We start from the raw sequence: 23695 nt of genomic DNA on the forward strand, positions 1-23695 counted from the left end.
TTAGTTCTTCTGCTAACAGTTCCTTTTTTTTAAGAATTCTATGTTGTAATTTTTCTCCCTTTAATTTTCGTCTTTCGATTCTCGTTCGATTTCGATTTCGTATTCGTTCGGTCTTGCGTCCAATAATATGCAATAGACTTACCATATGGAATTTAGATTTACTTGAACTAAAACTGTTATTTAATTTTTTTTTCTCGAATAAGTAATTAGGTGGAATCGAAGCAGCGTTTTCAAAAAAAATCCTAGCATTAGTTTTGAGTTATAAATATCACAAATATTATTCTTAATACATCTTTAATTATATTACTACCACCTTTATACTTACCCTTATTTCGTCTGATAATAAAATTATATGACAAAAACTCAGTTAGCTAGCCAGTCTGCTAATTGTGGCACGATTGATAATTTAACAACAAGCATGCTTGTATATTCGTAGAAAGTTGAAAACATAAAGAGGCTATACAAAATTATAATTACAGCAATCGTCACGAAAAAAACATACGTAAAATTAATTACAATTACTAAGTTTACTCTCTCTAATTAGAATTCCTAAAGGTTCAATGAAAAATTTTAACATTTGATAATGTACAAATTATTCCAGTAACATATCAAAATTTCCAATTTTTATTGTTCCTCCTGAGGTCGCAAGGCAAAATTATTATAAATGTATATCCTAAGGTTTTGTAATATTTTTGCATTCGGCCATGTTTTAGTTATGTTTAGTTACGATAGGTATGATTTCGAATAGCATTAATTTTTTGACTATGAATGAAGGAAGCTGAAATTTTATTTTATTTTCAAGATTATTGCGATTATTTTAAACTTTGAAATACATATTAGATCGGAGAAAAATAGTCTGTATGAATAAATCGTTTTTTTTGGGCTGTACTATTTGTGTCTGGCTGGTTTGATGACATTCAAAAGGATACATTTTAAGCAAATAATCAATGAAGCGTTATTACTCATTTCTTTTTCTTTCTGTCACAACAAGTTAATCTAAGGAAGAAATCCAATACATTTTTAAATTTCACTTTAAAAAATGTAAAAAGATTACAAACATAAAAGAGCTTTAGGCTAAGCGTCCTCAACGTCCTGCCCCCTTGCACCCGTGGAAACCGCAAATGCCACATAAGCAGCAGCGTAAGCCGGGTACAAAAAAATTTAAACATTATGCAGTCTCAGTGAGAGTAGCCAAGTTGCTTAGAGCGTTTTTGCACTTGAAATTTTGATGTCAAAGATGCATCTCAGTTTGGTCACAGATAAAATGGATTCTATTTTTGTAAAAGTGTATCAAGATAGACATTTATGTAGTTATGACGTAGTTAAAGAATTATAAATTGATCAGAACACAGTTTTGACCAATATAAAAAATATGGATTTAAAAAAACTCGATATTAGGCTACCACACGAGCTCACTGAAAGAAACACCATGAGCCATGTACACATTTGTGATTATTTATTGAGGCGTAATGAAACCATAACGTTTTTGAAGAAATTGTTAATTTGTGATAAGAGGTGGACCACGTGCGATAAAATATAGCGCGAAGACACCTTTTTTCACGTGTTCAAAGACTGATCAGGTTTCAAAGTCTGGTAAAACCCGGGTTAATACGCAGTACGCTGACATTGTGGGATAGGACGGGTATTTGTTAATTGTGATCTTTTGCCGCTGATCTGAAACTTCGATGAAAATCTCTACTATCAATTGCCGAGTAGACCTCATTCACTACATTATACACCGTATAGATCCTCTATGTTTGTCCTCGTCGTAACTGGGATACGATCTCTCTGCGTAAATTTTAATTCGCGGACCTCGTATTTCCGCGGACTCAATTTCGATTAAGGTGCACAAAACTTAAATCGGCTTACAGCAAAACTGCAAACACGTCAAATAAAAAAAAATCTATTATTAACAATTGATGAGATTAAGCAAGAATTTGCAAGAAAACGTCCGGAATTATTGATTAGAAGGGGTATAGTATTGCATTTTGATAACGCTAAACCACATTCATTTTTGTTACTCTACAAAAATTAAGAGAGTTTGGATAGATGATAAGGCATTCGCCATTTTCCAATCAGGGTTAGTGGTCAGGGGTAGCCCTGACCTTGCAACTCCAGAACCTGTTTCGGTCTCTTTAGAATTCTCTAGGCATTATCAGGTTAATATCAAGACACGACAGGCACTACACATAAGACAAAACTACTTGTGGTTTTTTTTAATAGATGTCCCAATATTTATATAGCAACGGCATTATATCACTACTTACTGGTAAAAGTTATCGAGCAAATGGCATCTCTATACTTTAGTTATGTAAATAAAATTTTAAAAAATGCGACTCGTATTTTCTTGTAATGCGAAGGAAACTTATATTGAATTTTACATTTATATATTGAAGGGTCTCCTACGCTAACCGATGTCATGCGACAAAAATACCGAGTGAGGTATTGTATTTTAAAATTCTGTGTTGCTGCATATGATGATAGGTATTTAAATAATTGACAGGTGGAACCCCTTCTAAACTCATCCAAAGGGCAAATGAGAGCTATGCACGTGCCTTCGCTGCAAGATCGAATCATAAATAAAAAAAAAGATGCAGCTCGAGGAACTGCCCGTTTGAACTGGCAGTATGCGCTCGTCCAATCTCGGCCGTTGGAGCCGATAGGTTCTTGAGTAGTGACCAACACCGTTATCGAGGTGATCTTCGAGGGAGGCCTATTCCTTGCAGAGGGTGTCTAAAGACTATCAAGACGATAACGTTATACCTCTTTATTTCAAGGAGAAAAATCACTTTCCATCATATTACCAATGGTCATTTTGCTAATGTTGTTGATTTTCCAAAAAAATATTTCAAATCTTCCATTTCATGACGATGAGATCAATAAGTTGAATAAGATGTAAGAATAATCAAGTAACAGCATACCAATGGCATAACAAATTCTAACACAAGTTGTGACATAATGAAGGAACTGTGCTATGTTATATAAAAGTGTATTTATTGTTTATGTTAATATCGATTTTACTTATGCAAAACATTTTATTGTGAAAAACATAAAAAAAACTGTTATTTGTTATATTTTTATTTCGGAAATGATTTTAAAAAACATAATAGTAAAGGTTACTTGGTAAAAAATTAATGTTATTAATAATTCTTAGAATCGGCAGATAATAAGTCAAAAATTTTTAGAGGTCATCGAATATCTATTTGGCGTTGAGCATCTTGAAGAATTATTAAGTTGGATTTGCTTTAACTGATCATTGCACCGTCGGCTGTCTCTGAAAGCGCACGCATGTACTGTTCTTTCTCTACCGTTATTGGCCAACGTGAGACGATGCGGTTCCATTAGTTCACAAGATTCGGGACTTTTATTCTATGTTTTGTATAATTCTTTATAAAGTGCCGGTCTAACGTGTTTCAAGATATGGTAGTGACTTTTTTTGATTTACGTGCTTATTGAAAATCAAGATGAGCGGACCGAAAACGGTTTATAGAATTACGCTCGTCGTCTTCACGTGTTTAACCTTGACCGGTAAGGCAATATTTATGTTTTTTTAATGTAAGAAACGTGTGAATTGAACATTTTATTAATTAAAGTAGTAAAATACAAATTAATATTGACTTTGATTTGATCCTGTATAACGATAATAGCTTAATGCAAATATTCAATTGGTACGTCACTTAATTTTCTTGGTTTATTTTGAACCTTTTTATGATATAATGTGTTATTAAGGCCTTAGTGGCATATATAATTTTTAAGTTAAACTACATATTTTGTTTTTTTTTTTACATTTTCGAATAAAATGGTTTCATAGTATTTGTCTAATAAACGCATAAAACATAAACAAACGGAAAAACTTAAAATAAACAATTGCTAAGCCATTCTTCATCTCAAAAGTTATTATTATATTTTTGATGAAAAAATTTTGTTCAATGAAAATTTATCATAAAATATTTCTAATGATGTTCATTGGAAATATTTTCGACAAGATTTTAGCAAATTATTTATTTACTATGAAAATATTTATTATATTACCAAAAGAAACCAAAGCTTAAATTTAAAATAAAAGCTATGTGCAATAATCGACGTGCTATACAACTTTTTAGGTCTACATATGTATATTTCGAGTATATAAAAAAGTGGTAATTTAATTACAAAATGGGTATAGTTTTGATAATTTTTTAAGAATATAAATTTCTAACAATGTTTAACTGATTACGAGACGCGTGACCTCTTAAGACTAAGGTGACAAGGCGTTGAGTTCTGTTTTACTAATTGGGGATATTCCGTTGCTATTAATTTATGCTACACATAGTAACACACATAGTTTATAGCTATTCAATGAGCCGATATTATGGAATATCGTATGAATAATGGAATGTTATTTTAAATTTTTATTTAAAAAAATAGCAGAAACTGTATAAATTCGTAGTAGTTTCTCTTTTTTCCAAAATCTCCTCATCTCCTTATTTTTTGCACCAATCGTACTTTGCAAACAACTTTGTGTTACAGATAATCTTTACTGTTTTGGTCGGGCTTATTAGTTTTAAATTTTTTGGTGATAATGAGCTAAAGGTGCGTTTAACATAACATGGATTTTCCAAGTATATATATAAATACATAATGACACAATTGTTTTTCTTAATTTATACTAATGGCTTAAATTAACAAAATTTAGTATTTTCAAAGACATTACGTCAAAATATAATAAAAATTTGATTATTAATAATAATTTTCAATAAGTTTATGTACACATTAGTTATCCTTTCACAATATAGTCATTTTGACTGCTTTTAGACAATATTACCTATATTAGACTTATATAAACTGTTCCAATCTTTCTTGTACATCTGCCGGTACATACGTCTACTCCTATTTCTATATATAATTTGACATATATTTTAATAAACTTGAATTGTCTCGAATTATGAATAGTAAGCTACCACCGGCTCGGAATGCCAATCTCCTGAGAAGAGCATGCCAGAATCACAAAAGTTGATTTTTTTAAATGAAATTTACATTTTTTATATATAATATCAATTATATCAATAAACATGTTTCAAGCATTTCAATTAAGTGAAACCCTTGTATACTATAATATACTTATTTAATAATAAACTTATAATTTTAGATTTTAATTTATGAAAATATAGAGCTAAGATATCTTGTGGAACTTTATTATATTTAAGTACACTCAGATCCGTGAAGGATTTGTAAACTTTTTGGAGGCAAAATTAAGGCGTTACGATTTAATTTTGTTTAAGGATATTTTTTTAATCTGTAATTAGCCGTAGTTTTTGTATTAATTTTTTTAAAGCTAAGTATTTAGTAAAACCAGACAACAAAGAGATTGCGAGTCCACTTTTTGTAAATAGAGTATACAATGAAAAAGAAATTATTTACTGTGTATTGGTATTGAATTCAAAGTTAAAGTTATTGTGCTGATCTAAGTTATATAAGAATAATAGTATTAATCTAATCTATGCAGTGTCATTATCATTTGCATAGAAACATCGAATTGTATTCTTTGTTAAAGTTTTGAAGGCGTTTGCAGGACGTTTTTAATTGTATAGTTGGGACGGTTATTATTTACCTTAGTGGTATTGACAGTTTATGAGGATTAGAAGTATCAAAACTCTGAGGATAGCCCAGGCGAAAAGGCTTCCGAAACGGAATCTCTGTTTGATTCTTCGGGACCCATAATTAATTATTTGTTACCTCTTTTTGGTGTAAAAATAAAGCCCACTTAATTTGTGCTAACTTATCTAACCGCGTTATCAATTCTATCAGTCCAAAGCTATACTTGGTATAGCATTTAAGAATTAACAACTCGGTCATAATCATATGATCACATGATGCGTGTAAGGGCTTGTGAAGGCAGTTACGCTTGAGTTAATTGAATATGCCGTATTCGTTTAAGGTTACTTTAGTGTATGCCTTCGAGATATTTTATCGATCAGTGGGAGCAAATATATTATGGAATTAAAATTTTTTAACTTCCATATAGTGTTAGAAAAACAGAAAAATATTTATGCTTATTTTTTATAATGCCGGTGCAAGTAATTTTTGGATTACAATAAGCGAATTTTTTTTTATTTTCCTTATAGCAATATTGTATTAAAATTTACTTTTATTATTGCTAAACCTAATGCTACAGATAATAATATTATTTATGCACAGTAAATTAGCGTTTCAATAGTTAAAGACTAATGAATGAACTCCAATTAAAACAACAAGATTTGTATTTTATCACGACTTTGAAATTTAATGTGTGTAAAGTGGAGTTTGCTATTACTAAAGGTGCATTGTATAACTAAATCACGTAATCTCTTTCCTATAACTTCTATTTGCTTGAATTCTATGCCTCAGTGGATAGAGAAGTTTTTAGGTTCCTTTTCTAAGTACTATCAATATTATTTTCTAGCATAAACTTTCAATTGCCCATATAAATATTGATCATTTTTAATTAGGGAAGAATAAAAAATAATCGGGGCCAGTCGTCTTCGAAATGCGTAGTTTGGCATTTGTTGAAGATTTTTAGTATTTCCTGTTCCGTCGTTATTATGGCTGCCACCCCCACTAGAGGATAAATGAGCTGTTAGTCTTTTATTTGCGCATAAGCGTGACGATTTTTGGCACATACTGCTTGTGTCAAAAATCATCACGCTTGGCATGCCGGATTGCAGGGTAGTTCTTCTGTTTCAAGTAAGTTCGAGAGATCATCGTGCCTGATTTATAGGGAAAAGTACAATAGTGGATACGCTGCGTCTGAATTAATGATTAGGCAAATTATATAATTTATATTTACAAAGATCTTTTTTGGTAGACAATAAAGGTGATTTATCTTTATTTATTACTTATGAATTCTTTATTAAGGGCATCACTACAATTAAAATTATTTTACAGTTTATGTCATTAACGTTATTTATTCGTATATTCGAAATTAATTCAACTGAAAATATTTAGAATTACGTTTATTTCACATCAAAAATACGAAGTCAGTTCTTTGTATTTACTCAGCTTCGTCGAACCTCGCCCATATTCCAAGTTCGCCGTGGAGATTTATGATGACCTGGTTAGGTCAAGGGAATGAGAAGTAACTACTGATGTTCTATTCCAGTTATCCACATGAATTTTAGTTAGCAAAAAGTTTCTCCTGCTTTCGAAACAAATGTATTTATTGTGTTTTTTATTAAAATATTGAGCAAATGTTATTTATAGCAGAATATCACTTTTTAGAACATTGATTTTATACATCTTCGAAGGTATGGAGTACTTACGAATTTCGTAAATTTTAGATGCTCATGTGTAGTGGTTACCTAAGAATGTGCTTTTTTGTAAGGTCCCAGTCTGTCTAAGATTACGAGATGGTGTAACGTGCATCGGTCAGTCAGTATATGCACATATACGTTGTATACGTGTATTTAATTGACTTCTTGCTACACATGTGTGACTTTGTTACATTCTCAATTTAATAACAGTCGTAAAAAATCTTGTCTTGTTGTATGGAATGCCTTCATCAAGGTTTGAAGTTTTTTTGGTAATTAATTTATTTATTCATATTACTTTATACGCAAGATATTTTACAATGAACACTTATTCGCATCATGATTAGATGCTAGAATCATATTAAGTTCGCTTAAAATGGCATACTTTAAGTTACGGGGGCTCCAAATGCAAAGACGTGAGAAGAGTCCACAGCAAACATAGATTGTCTTTTTCTTTGTGATCACTTTCAAAAATATCATTATTACAGTAGTAGAGCAATTCATTCCCTTATAAAATTTATTAATTTATTCATTCCCTTATAAGATTTATTGTCACTTATAAAATCGTCACCCTCTAATACGATTTTTTTCCAAGTTTTGGTTTAATGAATTTCTTAAATTTATTACGTGATAATTCAGAGACATTACGTTGTAGTTTTTCGTAACCGTAAATACCACAGTTGCCAACAAAAGAGCTAATAATTTTTTGAAGTCTAGAGAGAGATAAAGATAATATGCTTATATTTATCTTATATATTAAGCCGAAACATTTTATTCTCTTGTATTGTATATATAATAATTATTAGATAAGCGTACTGGACATGTCAATAGAAATAGAATTTCAGTCCATTTAATCATTTTAATTTAATAATTTATTTTCAGGAGGATTAGAAGAACGCAGTCGAGTAAAACGAGTGCGGGCAGAAACTTCAGGGCTGGTCAGAGATCCAGCACAGGCTCTTGATGCGCCTGAACCTGAAACGCCTCCTGCTGCGCCAACATCCTTTCTCAGTGCCTCTGTAAAAGAGTACTTGGAACTAGGAATGGCTATACCCGGTAAACTATATCTCAAGTCTATAAATTTATCTTCAAGGCTTTCAGCATTTAATTTTTTTATCACAACAACTTAAGTTAACACTTGGTAAGATAAGAAGATATTATAAAAAATTACAGATATAATATAATAAAGAGAAAGTATAGAATAAATTAAATGGTAGTTATACCATTAGCTTTTATTCTGTAAACAAATAGAAGTTTTAATAAAGTAAAGGAGCATAAAATTACACTGAAATATTTAGATGTTTTGTTCAGTTTAAGTGATGAAAACATATATAACTTCGTGTCTTTTTAGCAGCAATTTTTTGTAAAAGTAATTTAGTGTTGGAGTATATATTATATATAGTAATTTAGTGTAGTTGGAATTGCTTCGTAAAAATATATTATAAATATTTCAAAGAAGAAGCTAGGATTAAAAGAATGAGTCACAATTTTAAGTAAATTTAAATTATTGCATCTTGAGTTCATGTTAAACTATTTTGTTTAAGTTTCATTTTATAATACTACTATAACACATAAAAAAAATTTTAGGCAATTGATGAGTAAATTTTTAAGGTCAAATAACTCATTGACTCTTTCTAAAAAGTACTTTTATACCTTTATCGAAATCACGTACAACAAAAAAAGATACGTAAAGCTCAGCGTTTTCCATAAAGTATAAAAAGACAAATTTTACACTCTACGGGGATGAGAAATGTTACATATTAATAGTCACTTTTCAACATTTGGTGGCATTTGAACGAGCGTTGTTTTTTTATATAGAGTCAGGGATCATGTACTATTTTATTATAGGGATAGAATTTCAATAAACTGCTATTTATGCGTTTATGGGAATCCTTAGTGCAATACCATTTAGTCAGCCCAAAGATTGCCTCAGTGCTTGGTTTAACGCTACCCGCAATCAGTGACTTACCGCGACCTAGATTAAGTCTTCGATCAACTTAATCCTAATTAGATCGGGTTTAATTATGTAATAACCAACTTACTCCGATCTCCAATGCGACAACGCGATTATTTAAAAAATATATGTTTTGCAAAGGGCTCATGATGTCTATTGATTCACTATATATGAATGAGTCATAGTATTATTCTCGTGTTTATTGATAACGCCACAATTCGTGACTAAGGAGCGTCAGCAAGAACAATGTGTACAGTGAACCTTGATGCTTGTACTCTACTAAATACTTTGAAGGACTGCGTTTTAATACTTTATTAATTTAAAAATATTATATTATTTTTGCCTATTAATTTCTTTTGCAAGACGTTAAAAGGTGGTGTAGCAAGCAAAATTCTGGTATGATGTTGTTTTTTTAAATGCCAAATGTTTTGGTTCTTGTTTACAATCAGCTTCAACGGTTTTCAGTTGGTTGAGAGCGTTAAAGAAGCTTAGCCTAGACCTTTTTTCAAGGTTAGACGTTTTTTCAAATTAAACTAGAGGAGCCTCGACTCGACCCGTTGCATTATTTATTTTTTCTGATGGGGAGGCCGACAAGATCTTAGATTGCTTAGACCGACGCTTCATGGATTGACTAAGCATAATGGCCCGAGATTAGGCCTCGGCACGAGTAGTTTGTTATTATTGGTATATATTGTTCTTTTTTGAGTAAGATTCTGTTTTTAAAATTTTATTACAGATAATATACTATTTTCGAAAAAACTTCGTGCATGTTGTGATTTTATGATAACAAACGAGATTTAAAATAATTGAGGTGTACAGTTATAAGATTTAAAAGACAATATTTTTTCGACAAAATTTATTCAGGTTGTTTTGAAACGTTATAAAAATATCATTTTGAGTATTTATATCTAAAACGATCAATAATACATATTATAATATTAAAGATTACACAGGAGACAAAGAATATTGGGATCAGAATTATGCTGATTTTCACGTGTCAAAAAAAGGTTTTAAGCAAAAATTTGTAAAATAATGCTTAAAATCGTAACTGCCCAGTTTCTTGCTAGGTACTTCATGATAGAATCAACATTCCCAACGGGACCGTAGTTTATGGAGAAAATTGCGAACAATAATGCTATTTATAAATATACATGTACATAAATTTTACAATAGATCAATGTTTTGACGTTTCGAATGCGTTTAACAGAGTCTACTAGTACAGAATTTAAATGGCTCCAAGAACTTTAATGCACATCATCAAGGTCAATCTATGGCGTCGTGTTCCAAACGGCCTTGCTCTCTCAAGCTTTGTTTAGTTTATTAATTGTGTTAACAATCGCTCATTATGATATATCTGGTAACGTGTGAACTTTAGGTAACACGGTCAGAGCAAATCGGATGAGTGCGTAAGAAATAGTTCATTATATTGCAGTATTTTAATTCAGAATATGTTAAGTTATATTCAAATTAACAATAACTTATTAGAATAGGTGATAATTAAAAAAAAATATTTTACATTTCACTGTAAGCTGCAGCAGCAATAAGAAGCGTATATTTTCTGAATTTAGATTTTATTCATTTCGAATGTTGCATGGTCGTTCAAAAACGATGTAATTGTGGTAATTAAGTATTTTATAATTGCATATCTTTAATTTACTAAGTAATATTTAATAGTCAAATTTTACGTTATCTAAGATACGATACTAAAACCTTAATAGACTAGTCTAATTTTTTTATTCATATTTCATAAAAGGTGTACAAATTTCACGAGAAATCAATTCTTAGAGATTATCGTCATTAACTTAATTATTTCAATAAACAGTATTACTACATCTATATTCGCGTATAAATCCGAAGGCGTGTTAGAAGCCAGAGAGTGTATTTTGTTAGCAACTCGTATTTACAATGCCCCCACGACTTACAACGATTATGTGGGTCACGTGTATATATGTGCAACATTCGAAATATTACCGAATCGGATGGATAACCAGGCGTGTTAACTCCCAAATTAATAACTTTTGTATGTAGTACACGGTTCAATTTATCATTTTATCTGAAATAGAATTAACTTTTAATTTATTTACTTCCAGTATCGTTACCTTGATGGAGTGCTGTACGATTTAATATCATGTTGAGATAAACCGTACCGAAGGCAGACAAGATAAAAAAGGTTTAAGTTATTTCAAAGTTATTTTAAGATTTATATATAACTTTAATTAAAATACTTAATTTTTAAATAACTATTTACAATACTTTTGATGTTCAAAATTTCCTATAGTAAAATAATGAAAATTAAACTTCGATCTTATAAAAATAAGTAATAAATCACGGCATTTGTCCTTGCCACAGATTATAAATCCCATAGTCCGTCGTATTTTTGACACTTGTTTTCATACTACTGCTTCAAGTCATGATATTCAGATGCCTGTGGAATAATACCCACGATTAAGTACTGGTCTGTACCTTTTATTAACCTATCTACCGCACTCGCATCTATCCATGTTTTAAGATAATGAGTATATAATTAATAAAAGATTTACACCTATGTACAGACTTGTGACGATATAGAGAAAAGACGGTAGAAAGAGGTCAGGTAAGAACGAATTTTACATAATTTCTTCCAAAAGGGGTTTGAGAGATTTCAAAATTGAATATTTTCAAACTGCAATCCTTATAGATATAAAGTTTGGCTGAAATGTTTTATTGGCATATTAAAAGTTACAAATAATTAATTTTATGATATTACACCCACAAGGAGCAGTGCGTGCACTGTTAGTATTAATATAATAGAGGAAGACTAGCCATTTTATTAAGATTTAAAAACAGACGCTTATTCTTCAATAGCAGGTTTATCAAAAACAAGAAAAATCTTTTTTTATAGCACGAGACGCAGGTAATTTAATAAAAATTCACGAACAGGTCGATAACAGGTTTCATAGAGTTTGTTCATCCCAACTTTGTCTGTGAAGGAATTGTTTTCTTAAAGTCTATTTTAAAATTATTATGAATGTGAATTTTACAAATTAAAAGCAATTTCATAAAATTCATAGTGTATGTAAATTACTACTTTTAATGTTTTTATTTCTTTTGACAGTTTTTGTTTATTAATAAACGACTAAAATCCTCCATTTGACATTGTAAAAAAGTTGTATGTGTTCTTTAACAAGGTTGTACCAACACTGTCCAGTTTGTTTAAACATTTAGCACGACAATAATAATCGTTTCCTGTGCCTGTATTATTCTGTCGGACTGCAAACAATGCAAAGCTGTAAAACAATCGACTAGGCGGGACAAAATGTTAAGCACATTACATATTCGCATATATACATATAAATATTCAAATATTTATATGTTTTTATAACTGAGTTATAGTTCATTTACTTTCTGTTTAAGAGTTATATTTCGTAATTTAAACATGTACTTTAGTAATTTTTTCATATGGTAATAAAGGTTTTATTAAGTTCCTATTTAAAAGAACATTAACATGTAAAAAACTTTCGTCGTTATAGCAAAAATATTAAACCATGTTATTTACATGCGTTTAAATAAAAATACAATTATAAAAGGTTCATAGATGAAACTACAGGGAGTATAAATATAGTTAATTTCTAAATCAGTTTGGGCAACACATGCAAATTTATTGCGGTTGACTTACTACCAGTGCACGTCTTAATACATTGCATTTAAGTGATTTCATGCACACAAAACACGTTTGAAGTAACAGAATACCACAACGTTTGCCTTAATTTTAATGAAATTTGAAAGGCAAACTTTTTTTACAGTGTGTTATAGATAAGTTTTACAAACATTTTTTTCACATCATCATTAAATATATATTTTTAGCCATATATGACTAAGTGATCTTATTCGACAGAATTTTCTTCTTTATATTTGAATTATTTGTTGCTGACATTAAACATGAAAAAGCTCAAAATCACGGCTGTAACATGTTTTTTTTCCACGTCTGACTTCATCTTAAATAAAGATCTAACACACGAAAGCGATTCGCTAATGTTTTAAAAAGAAAAATCAATGATTATAGTAATTAAGCTATTCGAATTATAAACACTAGCCAACTTGCTGGCAAGCAATCCGGTCCATCTTGTTTTAGGCGAAGACGATCTACTGACAAACTATATTAACTTTTGCAAATTTTCCTCTAAAGAACTCGATATTATTGCCTAGTATCCCACAGATGATTATTTAAACGCTGTTTTGTATATTAAACAATTTAGTTAAAAGTCATGCTGTAGTATATTTGAACAATCGACAATATGATTTTAATTGGGTGGAAATTTTACGTTACGCCTATATACACAATAAGGTTAATAACTGATGTATTTCATGCATTAAAAATATTTTTAGTATTTGCAACGATATTTTTACATATTTCAATAATTTTTTTACTTTTTATACCAGTAGTTTCAAGACATTAAAATATACAGAAATAATAATTTAAGAATTATTATTTCCATTTATTCTATCAATAAAAATTTAAGAATTAAAATGCACCTAAAAAGTGAAAATATAATTAATTTATTACATCGCGGATAGTGTTTCTAAAGTTTATCTTCATTAAATTTATGTATAAGTAAATACTTCGCAATGGATAAATAAAATGAAAAAAAAAAGAAAATTATCTCATTTTTCCAAAAATATTGTCGTTATTCTGTATATGACCAGTATAATATTACATCAACATGGCAATGTTGACCTTCTTTCGGTTTGTCCTCGCCGAACATAGGTTTGAATCGGGTAAATTTATTACGTAATGTTTTATACCAAGATGAATGTATATGCCGCTGGTTTCTAAAAACATTTAAATATAAACATTATTATTCGTATTTTTTCTTACCATAATGTTTTATTCTAATAAAGTATAATCGCAAATAATATTTGTGGCCACTGCGCGAGATTATGTTTAATTTTTTCATTGCCAAATACGTAGTGGTCCATTTATTATTCGAATGAGAAGAACGAGAGAGAACGAAAATTAATTGCAGTTTTGAAATCTTTAGTTTGACGCGTAATTAATTTTAAGAACATGCAACGCTTGTATAAACCAGTTAGTTTTTTTTATTAAAACCATATACGGGTTTAAATATATGAAATATTCATAATATGAAAATATATTACTATTTTATAATGTCCTATATAAAATAGCAATATTTTTTTCTAATATAATGTTTAATGTTTAAACCTAGCTATAAATAAGGAACATGGTTTCAGAAGCTTAGTGACATCAACGTTATTTGATACAAAACAATTTCACTGACGTTATAAAAAACTGATCTTCTGCAGAAGCGATATAAACAGCCTGCACATAGTATTGATTTATTTATTCATTCCCGTATCTTTAATTCGATGTTTTACTTTATAACCAACTTGACGTGGAATAGTATGAACTATTTATCTTGAAATAGTAAATTTCATACAAGTCAACCTGCAATATACTTATAATATATATATATATAATTATATATATATATATACTATCCATTTTATACTATACTATATTATATCATTTTCCAGTATAATTTTACTGGTCAACTAAATGAGAACACAAATATTTATTTAAAATTAAAATCCCAATGCGTGTTGTTACCAAAGACAAATTATTTTTGCCTTTTTGAGCCAATGATACATTTACTATTAGTATTGTACATATTTTGAAATTTTGTCACTAAAATCACTCAATGTCAAGTAGGAGCCCGTAGTAGAATTCATAGACGACAAAAATGTAAGTTTAAGGAGTATAAAAAAATATATGTAATACCTTCAAATATCTTAATTTACTTAAAATTCATATGGAGTAAATGTACTGTGTAGTATATCAATGTTTATAAATAAATATAATATACTTTGCATCGAACAGGTATGTAAATATGATAAGAAACGTTTTAACTGAATTTGACAAAGTTTTATACGTACGTAAGTTATATTTAAAGGCAGGAGGCTGTAATTATAATGTAATAAGAAAAAACGTAAAAAATATTAGGTGTAACACATTTTAGAGTGATCACTTCGTACAAGGTGATTGGAAAAAGTGTTAAAGCTTTAAAGTTTTTAGCTTACAATTAAGCCTTAATTGAGCACATTTACCTCTTTAAATCTTTTTCACATATTAACAACTACCCAGTATATTATTAACAACCAACCCAGTATTTATTATTAAAAAAGGTTACAAACTGTCTATTCACAATACATTACCTTTTTTTATAACATATTTGGTATAATTTATTCTTCCTTAAAAACGTAGTAGTTATTATTCGAAAAAGATGGGCGTTTGTAGGCAAATATTGCAAGAACCAGCTGTGGACCCGTACCGAAACTATCGTTGCGCGATCGGTTATCTGGCTTACCAATGAATTTATATTTCACCCATTGTTATTCCGTCAAGCTACACTCACGCAAGAAATGTCAAAGGTAACAGCAATGCTGTTACCTTTACTTACGCAGGAATCTTATGCTACTTTCCTAACAAACCACAGCCTATTATTTGAAAAATATTTTTCAATAAATATATAAAAAAATTACTTTCTCTAGAGGATTTAAACTTCTTTGGTAATAACGTATTATTTATTATGAAAAAATGAAATTAAGTTGTCAGATATTTACTTTATAAAACTGTACAAATCAAAAAAGTTAAATTACAAATGTATTATTAGAAATTATTAGTGTCGAGTCGTAATACATATTCTTCAAATTAATTAAAAAAAACATAAAACCGCTAAAATTACGAATACAAAATTTTACTGAAAAATTAAATTTATTTTAATTTTAATTATTCTAGATTTCAAGAACGTAGTGATAAATTTAGCAAGTTTAGTTTACGAGATAACAGATGGTACAAATCCACAAGTGATCTTTTCAAATTATGTTCAGGTAACGGCTTCGTGCGAGTGAAAGTGACCGCTGAGATTAAACTTTCGATATCATCCGAGGCTCTAAATTGTCAGTTCGGGGCATTCTAAGGCAAAGCTTATATCAAAAAGCGAACATTAACAAATTCCATTGAATTTTGTAATCATGCTATAATTCAGTTGCTTTTAGATATAGTTTGTGTAAAGAAATTATTTAAGATAATTACATGTAATAATTATCGTAAAGCGATCGCAAATATTAAAATTTTACAATAAGTATAATTTGATTTCTGAATTATCATAACTCTTGCATCTTTTAAAGCGTTTTTTAACCATAGTTACAAATCTTTTAGAAAATGCTGTACAAAAGAACAGCAGTATCCATTCATCAGTTAATATGTAATCTTTATGACATTGATTGATGACAGATAACAAATTTAAAATCGAATCGTGCGTTCAATTAGAAATATACAAATATAAGAATTATATTTAAATCTCAAGTCTCTCTCAAGTCAGCTAAATAGTTATAATTAAGCCGCTGTTTAGTTAATCGCATGATGCCCAACCTCGCTGAGACAAGGAGAATGTCGGATTTCATTGGTTAAAATTCCTTGAGTTCTCTTCTCAGTGCTCGAAAACGCTGTCGCCATACGCGTTACTCTGTCTCTAATAAAAACCTCTGTGTATGTTTCGCTAATATGGCTTAGTTTAAAGGTACAATCTCGCAGCCAAAACATTCGCCGTTCTAATCAACGAGGATGGTTTACTACGTACACGCGATATCGCAATATACCAGAAATCTTTGATAGTATTTAAATAAGCGTTAACAGTTCTTAAAGAAGTTTTGTTAGCAGAAAATTCTCACGATGATCAAAATCAATCGATCGAACCATGGATCGGCCCTTTTAAACAGATTTAAACTTTATGGTCGTATCGAGTGAACCGCTCATGTTTAGAATCTCGCTCCCGAGATGTCCTAGAATCTTTTCTCGGTCTTAGATAAAATAATATCATATGTCGTGATAGAACTGTCGTAACTGTCGAGGAATGAAACTTAGTAACTATAAAGAGATTTAGTTTAAGCTTCTTTAGCATTCGTCTACCGCAAGCCAAGTGTAGTTGTTAGTGATGTTGGGCAAATAACAATAGTAAATCATAAAGAACGGCTTAGTTTTCCGGCCGAAAAAACTAAGGGAATGGATAAAGTGAGTCCTAGCGAGCACGATCGTTTATTTTCCCATGACGATGAGTCTAGTCCATCCTCGGTAATTCCGTTACTAACTATGTTTCAGTCGCGAATGATATCTCGGCAATTCTGATCCAACTGAGCAACAGCTTTCGTGAAACTTGTCATCAATATCCCTCTATACCAGTGATGATGATCTTACTTCAAGCCTCATTAGCAAGCTTACAGTAACTCAACGAGATTTGAAGGATGTTCGGATTTCTCCACGAGATCAAATCAGAAATGAAAAGATCCTTAGACGAATGAAAGTAATCTGTACAATTACAGACATAGAACTGTACTAGACTCGGACATGTTGATGACAAACATTACATAACTCATTACACAATAAATATGATCTTATGCGGTAATATTGCTGTAAAAATAATGCGATCATCGAATTAAACATCATTGAATTAAAATTAAAGAAACCGTATTGAAGTAAAAGAAAATATAAAATATATTACATTTGACCTTAATTGGGATTTCGCATTTATAATATATACATACTAAGTTTACGTGTAAAAGACATCAACGCGTTTATTCAAAAAAATATACATCGATAAACCAGTTTCTTGTGACCTATTAAAAAATCAATTCCTTATCTTTGAAAATAAATTTGGAACGCTTTTAATTAGTTTACTAATATGAAAAAGCAATCGATCAAAAGCGTGGTTATAAATTATTTATTTGTGTTAAAGGTTAATAGTAAACTATTAAAAATGTTAATATGTAACAGCAAAATTAGGTAAAATCAGGGTTTATGACATAACATAAACTTTACGTCATAGCCCATTTTCGTTTCCATTCTATAGCATTATATAATAAGTATTGATAAATAATATATTTAAGAAAGAATGAATAAAGGTATAAAAAGAACGAGAAAATTCAACACGTAAATATGTATATACACAGTATTTATGGTTCATTTGCTGTCAGTTGATATCTAATATACACCATATCTATTAATCAATGATTTTTGATATATTAAAAACCCCGTCAACCATCAAAAATACCAACTTAAAATGTTTGTATTTTCTTGAAAGTTGAACCCTTTATGTATTGTTAAGTAATTGCCACTATGTAAAGGTTCAAATAAATGTAATATTGGTTTTTATATAATTGCAAAGAGCGCTTCTCTATAACTGACCATTATGTTCTATTCAACCAATATTCTCGATGCGAGGGTAAATTTGATCCAATGGTTTATTTGTTGCAAAAATTTGTCTATAATTCTATTTAAGGTTAGATGAAAATTAGAATTTTTAATTAAATATGATTATCATACGTATAAAACGCTGATAATGTTTTCAGTTTTGAATTTATTGTGATTCTTTTTGAATTTCAGGAAAACCTGGAACGGATTATCCAATACTAGGTGCAGTGCCGTATACCAACTTTTACTGTGATGAACAGCCTTACCCGGGATTCTTCGCCGATATGGAAACGAGATGCCAAGGTAAAAACATTAAATAGCCGTATCAATATTCAAAACATGTTTGACCGCAACTTTATGTTCATATTTATATTCGTATGCAAGGTTTAAGCATACATATGTATTGTTAACGTACCCATCGCTTGCGGTTTTATTTGTAGTGGTCTCTAATAAAGGACTCATTTTGTTAAATTGTGTAGTTGATGACGATTTTATTGATCAACCTTTTTTAAAATGTATAACTGAATATTAAATCATATCTCATAAAAGTTTATTTCAATTCGGTACAAATTTTTATAGTGATGATTATAAAAAAATCACTTATTAGTGACTAGATAAAACATGTTAATTAAAAATTGAACATTAAATGTAAATATTTGCATTTAGTTTACATAGTGGTATTTAATTTTATGTTTTTTAATTATATGAAAATATGCGCAATTATGTAGATGGTATTAGTAACCAGGTCATACTTGGCAAATAAAATTGACGGAAACTTCTTGACATTATGAAATCATTCTCACAAAAACTAGTATCATCGTCAAAAAAGCACACAAAGAATGAAGAAGCTTACCTAACTTATAATTATTTGGAAATTTAATTAATTATTTTGAACATTTTAATTTTTGTCAAAAAGTAATAATGTAATTTAACTTACTCTCAAACATTTGTAGTAAACTTTATACGTGTGTTTATCTAATATAAGAATTAATATGTTTTTGGCCAAAAAAGTGAGTTAAATTTATAGTTATATAGGTTCTTCTTCTCATAGTAAAATTTTTTTAAGTACATTACTTTAAAAATAAGTTGTTATTAAATATACATTAGAATCGTGCAATCGTGCATCACGTGGGTCGTATCTTTAAAAGTCGATGTTAAAACTAATATTACAGTTGACCTTCAATGATGCGCGATGATATATAATTTAACTTGACTCTGTTGTAAACTTTATTAGTTATAACAAAAACCGACCCGGAAGATGATTTTTAAAACGATGATATCGAACATTCGTGAGATCCTGGTTGTTTTAACCAGTTTATTATAGCGATTACGAAAATGTTCTAATTTATTTCAAGATGAACATCATCTTCATTAAATTATCATATTTTTTCTAATACCTTATCTTCATTACTATATTGTAAGAAGGTATATTGATAGTATGATTCAAGTTTTGCTTCTATGCTTTCCTGCTTCCGGTACTGAACATTGTCGGAAATATTATTATTTGATGTACACGCATACATCGGTGTTATCCCTATATATATATATATATATATATATCGTATAGCGGACCGAAAACGAGATTCCTAACGAAAACGACTAGTGAAGAATTCACGTTAAACTCTTGTTACAAGCCTCAATGTGCTCATTCGTTTCTTGACTATTATTTGCGCTCTTTATCATTTAATTTGTTGTAACTTTTAACCTTAAAAAATATTTCACGACCTTTTATAACATATCACCTCGAACTCGCTATATCGAGACACTAATCTTTTAATATGTTCATTAAGATAAAATCCTGTGTTTAAATACCTGATTGATCAGCGTTCTGATTGATACTGCGGTATTCAATCAAGAGTTATTCCGAAGTTTTAAAAAAGTTTACGAGTCTCAGTAGGAGTTTAATTTTAGTTACAAACAATAGTCGTGACTAACATTTTTTTACGTTTACACTGTTTGTTTGAGTAGAAATAATTTTGTAATAATTTTAGATAGTTGAATGGTTTAACTAGCACGATATCTTCTGACATTTCGTTGTAGTATTCTAAATTTGAGTTAAATAATATTTTTATAGCCCCCGTTATTTGACACTCTCGTTTCCCTATCTTGTGGAAGGATAGGGTCATTTCTTTTTGTTTAATAATTTTTTCACATCTTATTTTATTTCGCACTCTACATCCATTCATCTTAAGTTCTTTCATTCTGTTTCTAATATTCCAAATTTCACCTGTCTTACCCTTTCATTCCATTTCCCTCTTATTCGACTGCTTTCTTCCGTCACCTAATTCCTTAGTTTTACAATTTATTTATTTTTTATTTTATTTTACAAATTTTGCTGTTATTATTTTATTTACAGTTAAATAATATTTTGACGGAATAGCTACCTCAAAAAGTGTAATTTTTACATTTCAGCGTGGCATTACTGTGATATCGACGGACGGCAAGCGTCTTTTCTTTGCCCCAATGGCACCGTGTTTTCACAAGGAGTAGCATCTTGCGACTGGTGGTTCAACGTTCGATGCGCGCTATCTCCAGCCCTGTATCCACTCAATGCCAGATTGTATCGGCGGAGAAGAAAGCCCTCTCGTCCTAAACCTCACAGGTTGATTGACAAGAAACTTGTGGAAGAGATATTCTTGTAAATTGTCTGTAAAATATTTACGGTAATGATTACTTTTATTGTATAGACATTTAAATTTACGAACTTAATAATTGGATTTTAATTTTAAAATTCTTTAAAGTGAAACACTACTTGTACGTAGCGAATACCTCGCGAATGCTAATACCTTTTGGTAAAATAATCTATGCTCTTACATATACTTAATAATTTAGTTATATCTATATCTCTAGTAAATAAATTCGCTAAAACGATAAAATACGAGGGGATATTTGAAGGTAATTCGATAAAAAATAAACCTGAGGATGTAAAAATTAATTAGTTATAATTAATGATAAACAATGTGATACATTTGTTTACAGTTCACAAATTAGTAGTAACAATTTTTAATTTTTAAAAGGATATCATTAAGTGGGCACACATTGTGCCGTATAGTATTATACAATTCTGTATAGTTTCGAAATTTAAAACAATTTTCAAATGGTGTTAAGGTTGTCTTTTACGATGTAAATGATCAGGTGTAAAATAATACTCAAATAAAAATATTTTATTGTTATCATTTAAAATTCACAAACTTTTTTGAATTAGTCTCAGTACTGTATAGTTAACAATTTTAAGCTTACTCTTATAATTTTTGTTAAAATATAATAGATACTGTTGTTTGCATTTCGAACAGTTTATTATTTTGATGATATTTTTTAAGGTTGCACAAAATAGAATATTTAATTTAAATTAAGGCAATAAATAGTATTACAGATAAGTATGTGTTTGTTATTTTATAATTTGTTCTTAGTTCGTACTAGCTATGATAATGACTATTTATTTACGCCCTAAGGCTTTTCAGTAAATGTTGATGGAGAAATACATAGCTCAGCGAATTGGCAAGTAGTTGACAAGAATTGGTAGCAGAAAGCAGGCCTCATGGCGCGCAGAACAGACGGCCGCTGAGGTCAGATGATTCTCGAGTGGACACCACAGATTTACAAGCGCTTATAGAACGTCCACTGACAAGGCGACAACCTCATTAAGGTCATTGGATGTGCAACGAAAACGCTGCATGCAAGTTGTTTTCAAACGGGTTTATTGGGAATAATGAGTATTTAAGGTCTATGCCCAGCTATGGACATCCTAGGGCTAAAATAGTGATGATGATGGATAAATATAGTTAAGTCTGATAATGCTTAACTTGATTACTATTTTATTTATTCAAAATAACTATGTTATATAATGTTAGTATAGCTTGTACGGATCCGAAACGTGATCATTTACAACGGGTCTTCTAAGAAGGCTCAAGGTCACCCACAGAGCTATGGTGAGGGCTATGTTAGGAGTTTCGCTGGGAGATCGAATCAGAAACCCCCAAAAACAATGTTAAGGCTAAGCGCCTCCTGCGCCCTACCTCCCCGAACCCATGGAATATGTTAATCTCAATAGGAATATTGATAAAATTCATTAGAAAAAAAATATTTTATATTGGTAAATCTATAAAATAGAGCAGTGGTAGCCTAGCAGTATAGGACTGAGACTTGCGATCGTAGGTCGCGGTTCGATTCCCGGGATACGATATTATATAATTCAAACTTTGTGCATTAATTATATAGGATTGCTACTACTCACACAAAAATTACCAGACGATGCGCAGCAACATCCTCTTCGTACTGTAACAACATACTGCGATGGCCAGCTCGTCTGCCAAGCGTGACAATTATGGTATTACATGACACCCATAGATATTTTTTGGGAATGCCTATGCCTTGTAGTAGACGTCTACGGGCTGATCAAAATTTAATATTTTATTATATAAGATTTGTGGTTTAATTAGGTTCATTTGAATATTTGAATCAATAAAATTTGACAACATCTCTGATTAGGAAGCCCAAAAAATTGCATCTTTCTACACATGCTTTGATAGATTAGCATAGGATTAATTCGTGTCCGCCAATAGACACCTACTTCAAAAAAGAGCTCCACATTGAATGTATTGTTCATCAGACAACGTTCATTCTAGTGCTTTTTTTTTGATGAATTAAATAAACCTATAAGCTACCCAATGATACGCAGCTCCCATTACTTTAACAAATTTTATCTTTAACAAACGTACGTAAATAAAGGTAATACAATCAGAAATTGAAAACCTGTTATGTTATTTTGAGTGTTCATATGATCACGGCTGTTCAAAAAAATAAGTATTTTTTTATTTATTTTTACTTGCCGAATAGCAAGTATATATTCTTGTAAAGCTAATCTTGAGAAAAACAGCTAGCTTCTTGTATTTGGTGGTAAGCTAATAACTTACCACCAAACAACAAGAAGGTATAAAAGCATGTATGGAAGTAATATGAGGTAAAAAAAGGTATGGTCACTTTTGAAAAATATATTATTGAAGAAACATAGCCATGTGAAATCGATGATACTAAGAGTTTGCAAAAACGGTTAGTTTAACTTTCACATGAAAGAATCTTTTCTTACCAACTTTCACAATTTTCTCTGTTGTCCTTATAGCTTTATCTTGTTACTTAGTGTCACGATGTGCATAAAAAACCATTCGGTTTAAGTAGATCAAAATAACTTTGGTTAGATAAATTGTTATCTAAGCCAAGTTAAAAATGACGGTA

The 23695-nt window shown here is 30.1% G+C and overlaps 1 protein-coding gene across 1 annotated transcript; it reads left to right on the plus strand.

Moving 5' to 3' along the window:
• The first annotated feature begins 3266 nt into the window (after positions 1 to 3266).
• Positions 3267 to 21688, plus strand: LOC137924957 (uncharacterized). The gene is made up of 4 exons (XM_068768377.1): positions 3267 to 3528; positions 8148 to 8321; positions 18656 to 18766; positions 20876 to 21688. Exons 1-4 carry the CDS (start codon positions 3465 to 3467, stop codon positions 21103 to 21105), a joined length of 579 nt encoding a protein of 192 aa, XP_068624478.1. The 5' UTR covers positions 3267 to 3464; the 3' UTR covers positions 21106 to 21688.
• The last annotated feature ends 2007 nt before the right edge of the window (positions 21689 to 23695 follow it).

The sequence above is a fragment of the Battus philenor genome, unplaced genomic scaffold (genome assembly GCF_028537555.1).
Source record: "Battus philenor isolate CCGP_79_NKW_IND1 unplaced genomic scaffold, ilBatPhil1.0.hap1 SCAF_10, whole genome shotgun sequence".
Taxonomy (NCBI): Eukaryota; Metazoa; Arthropoda; class Insecta; order Lepidoptera; family Papilionidae; genus Battus; species Battus philenor.

What these genes read in the sequence shown, in the direction of transcription:
- LOC137924957 (XM_068768377.1), top strand. Translation starts at nt 3,465, where the DNA reads ATGAGCGGACCGAAAACGGTTTATAGAATTACGCTCGTCGTCTTCACG. An exon ending in CACGTGTTTAACCTTGACCG is followed by an intron (nt 3,529 to 8,147) that starts GTAAGGCAATAT and finishes ATTTATTTTCAG; the next exon opens with GAGGATTAGAAGAACGCAGT. An exon ending in ACTAGGAATGGCTATACCCG is followed by an intron (nt 8,322 to 18,655) that starts GTAAACTATATC and finishes TTTGAATTTCAG; the next exon opens with GAAAACCTGGAACGGATTAT.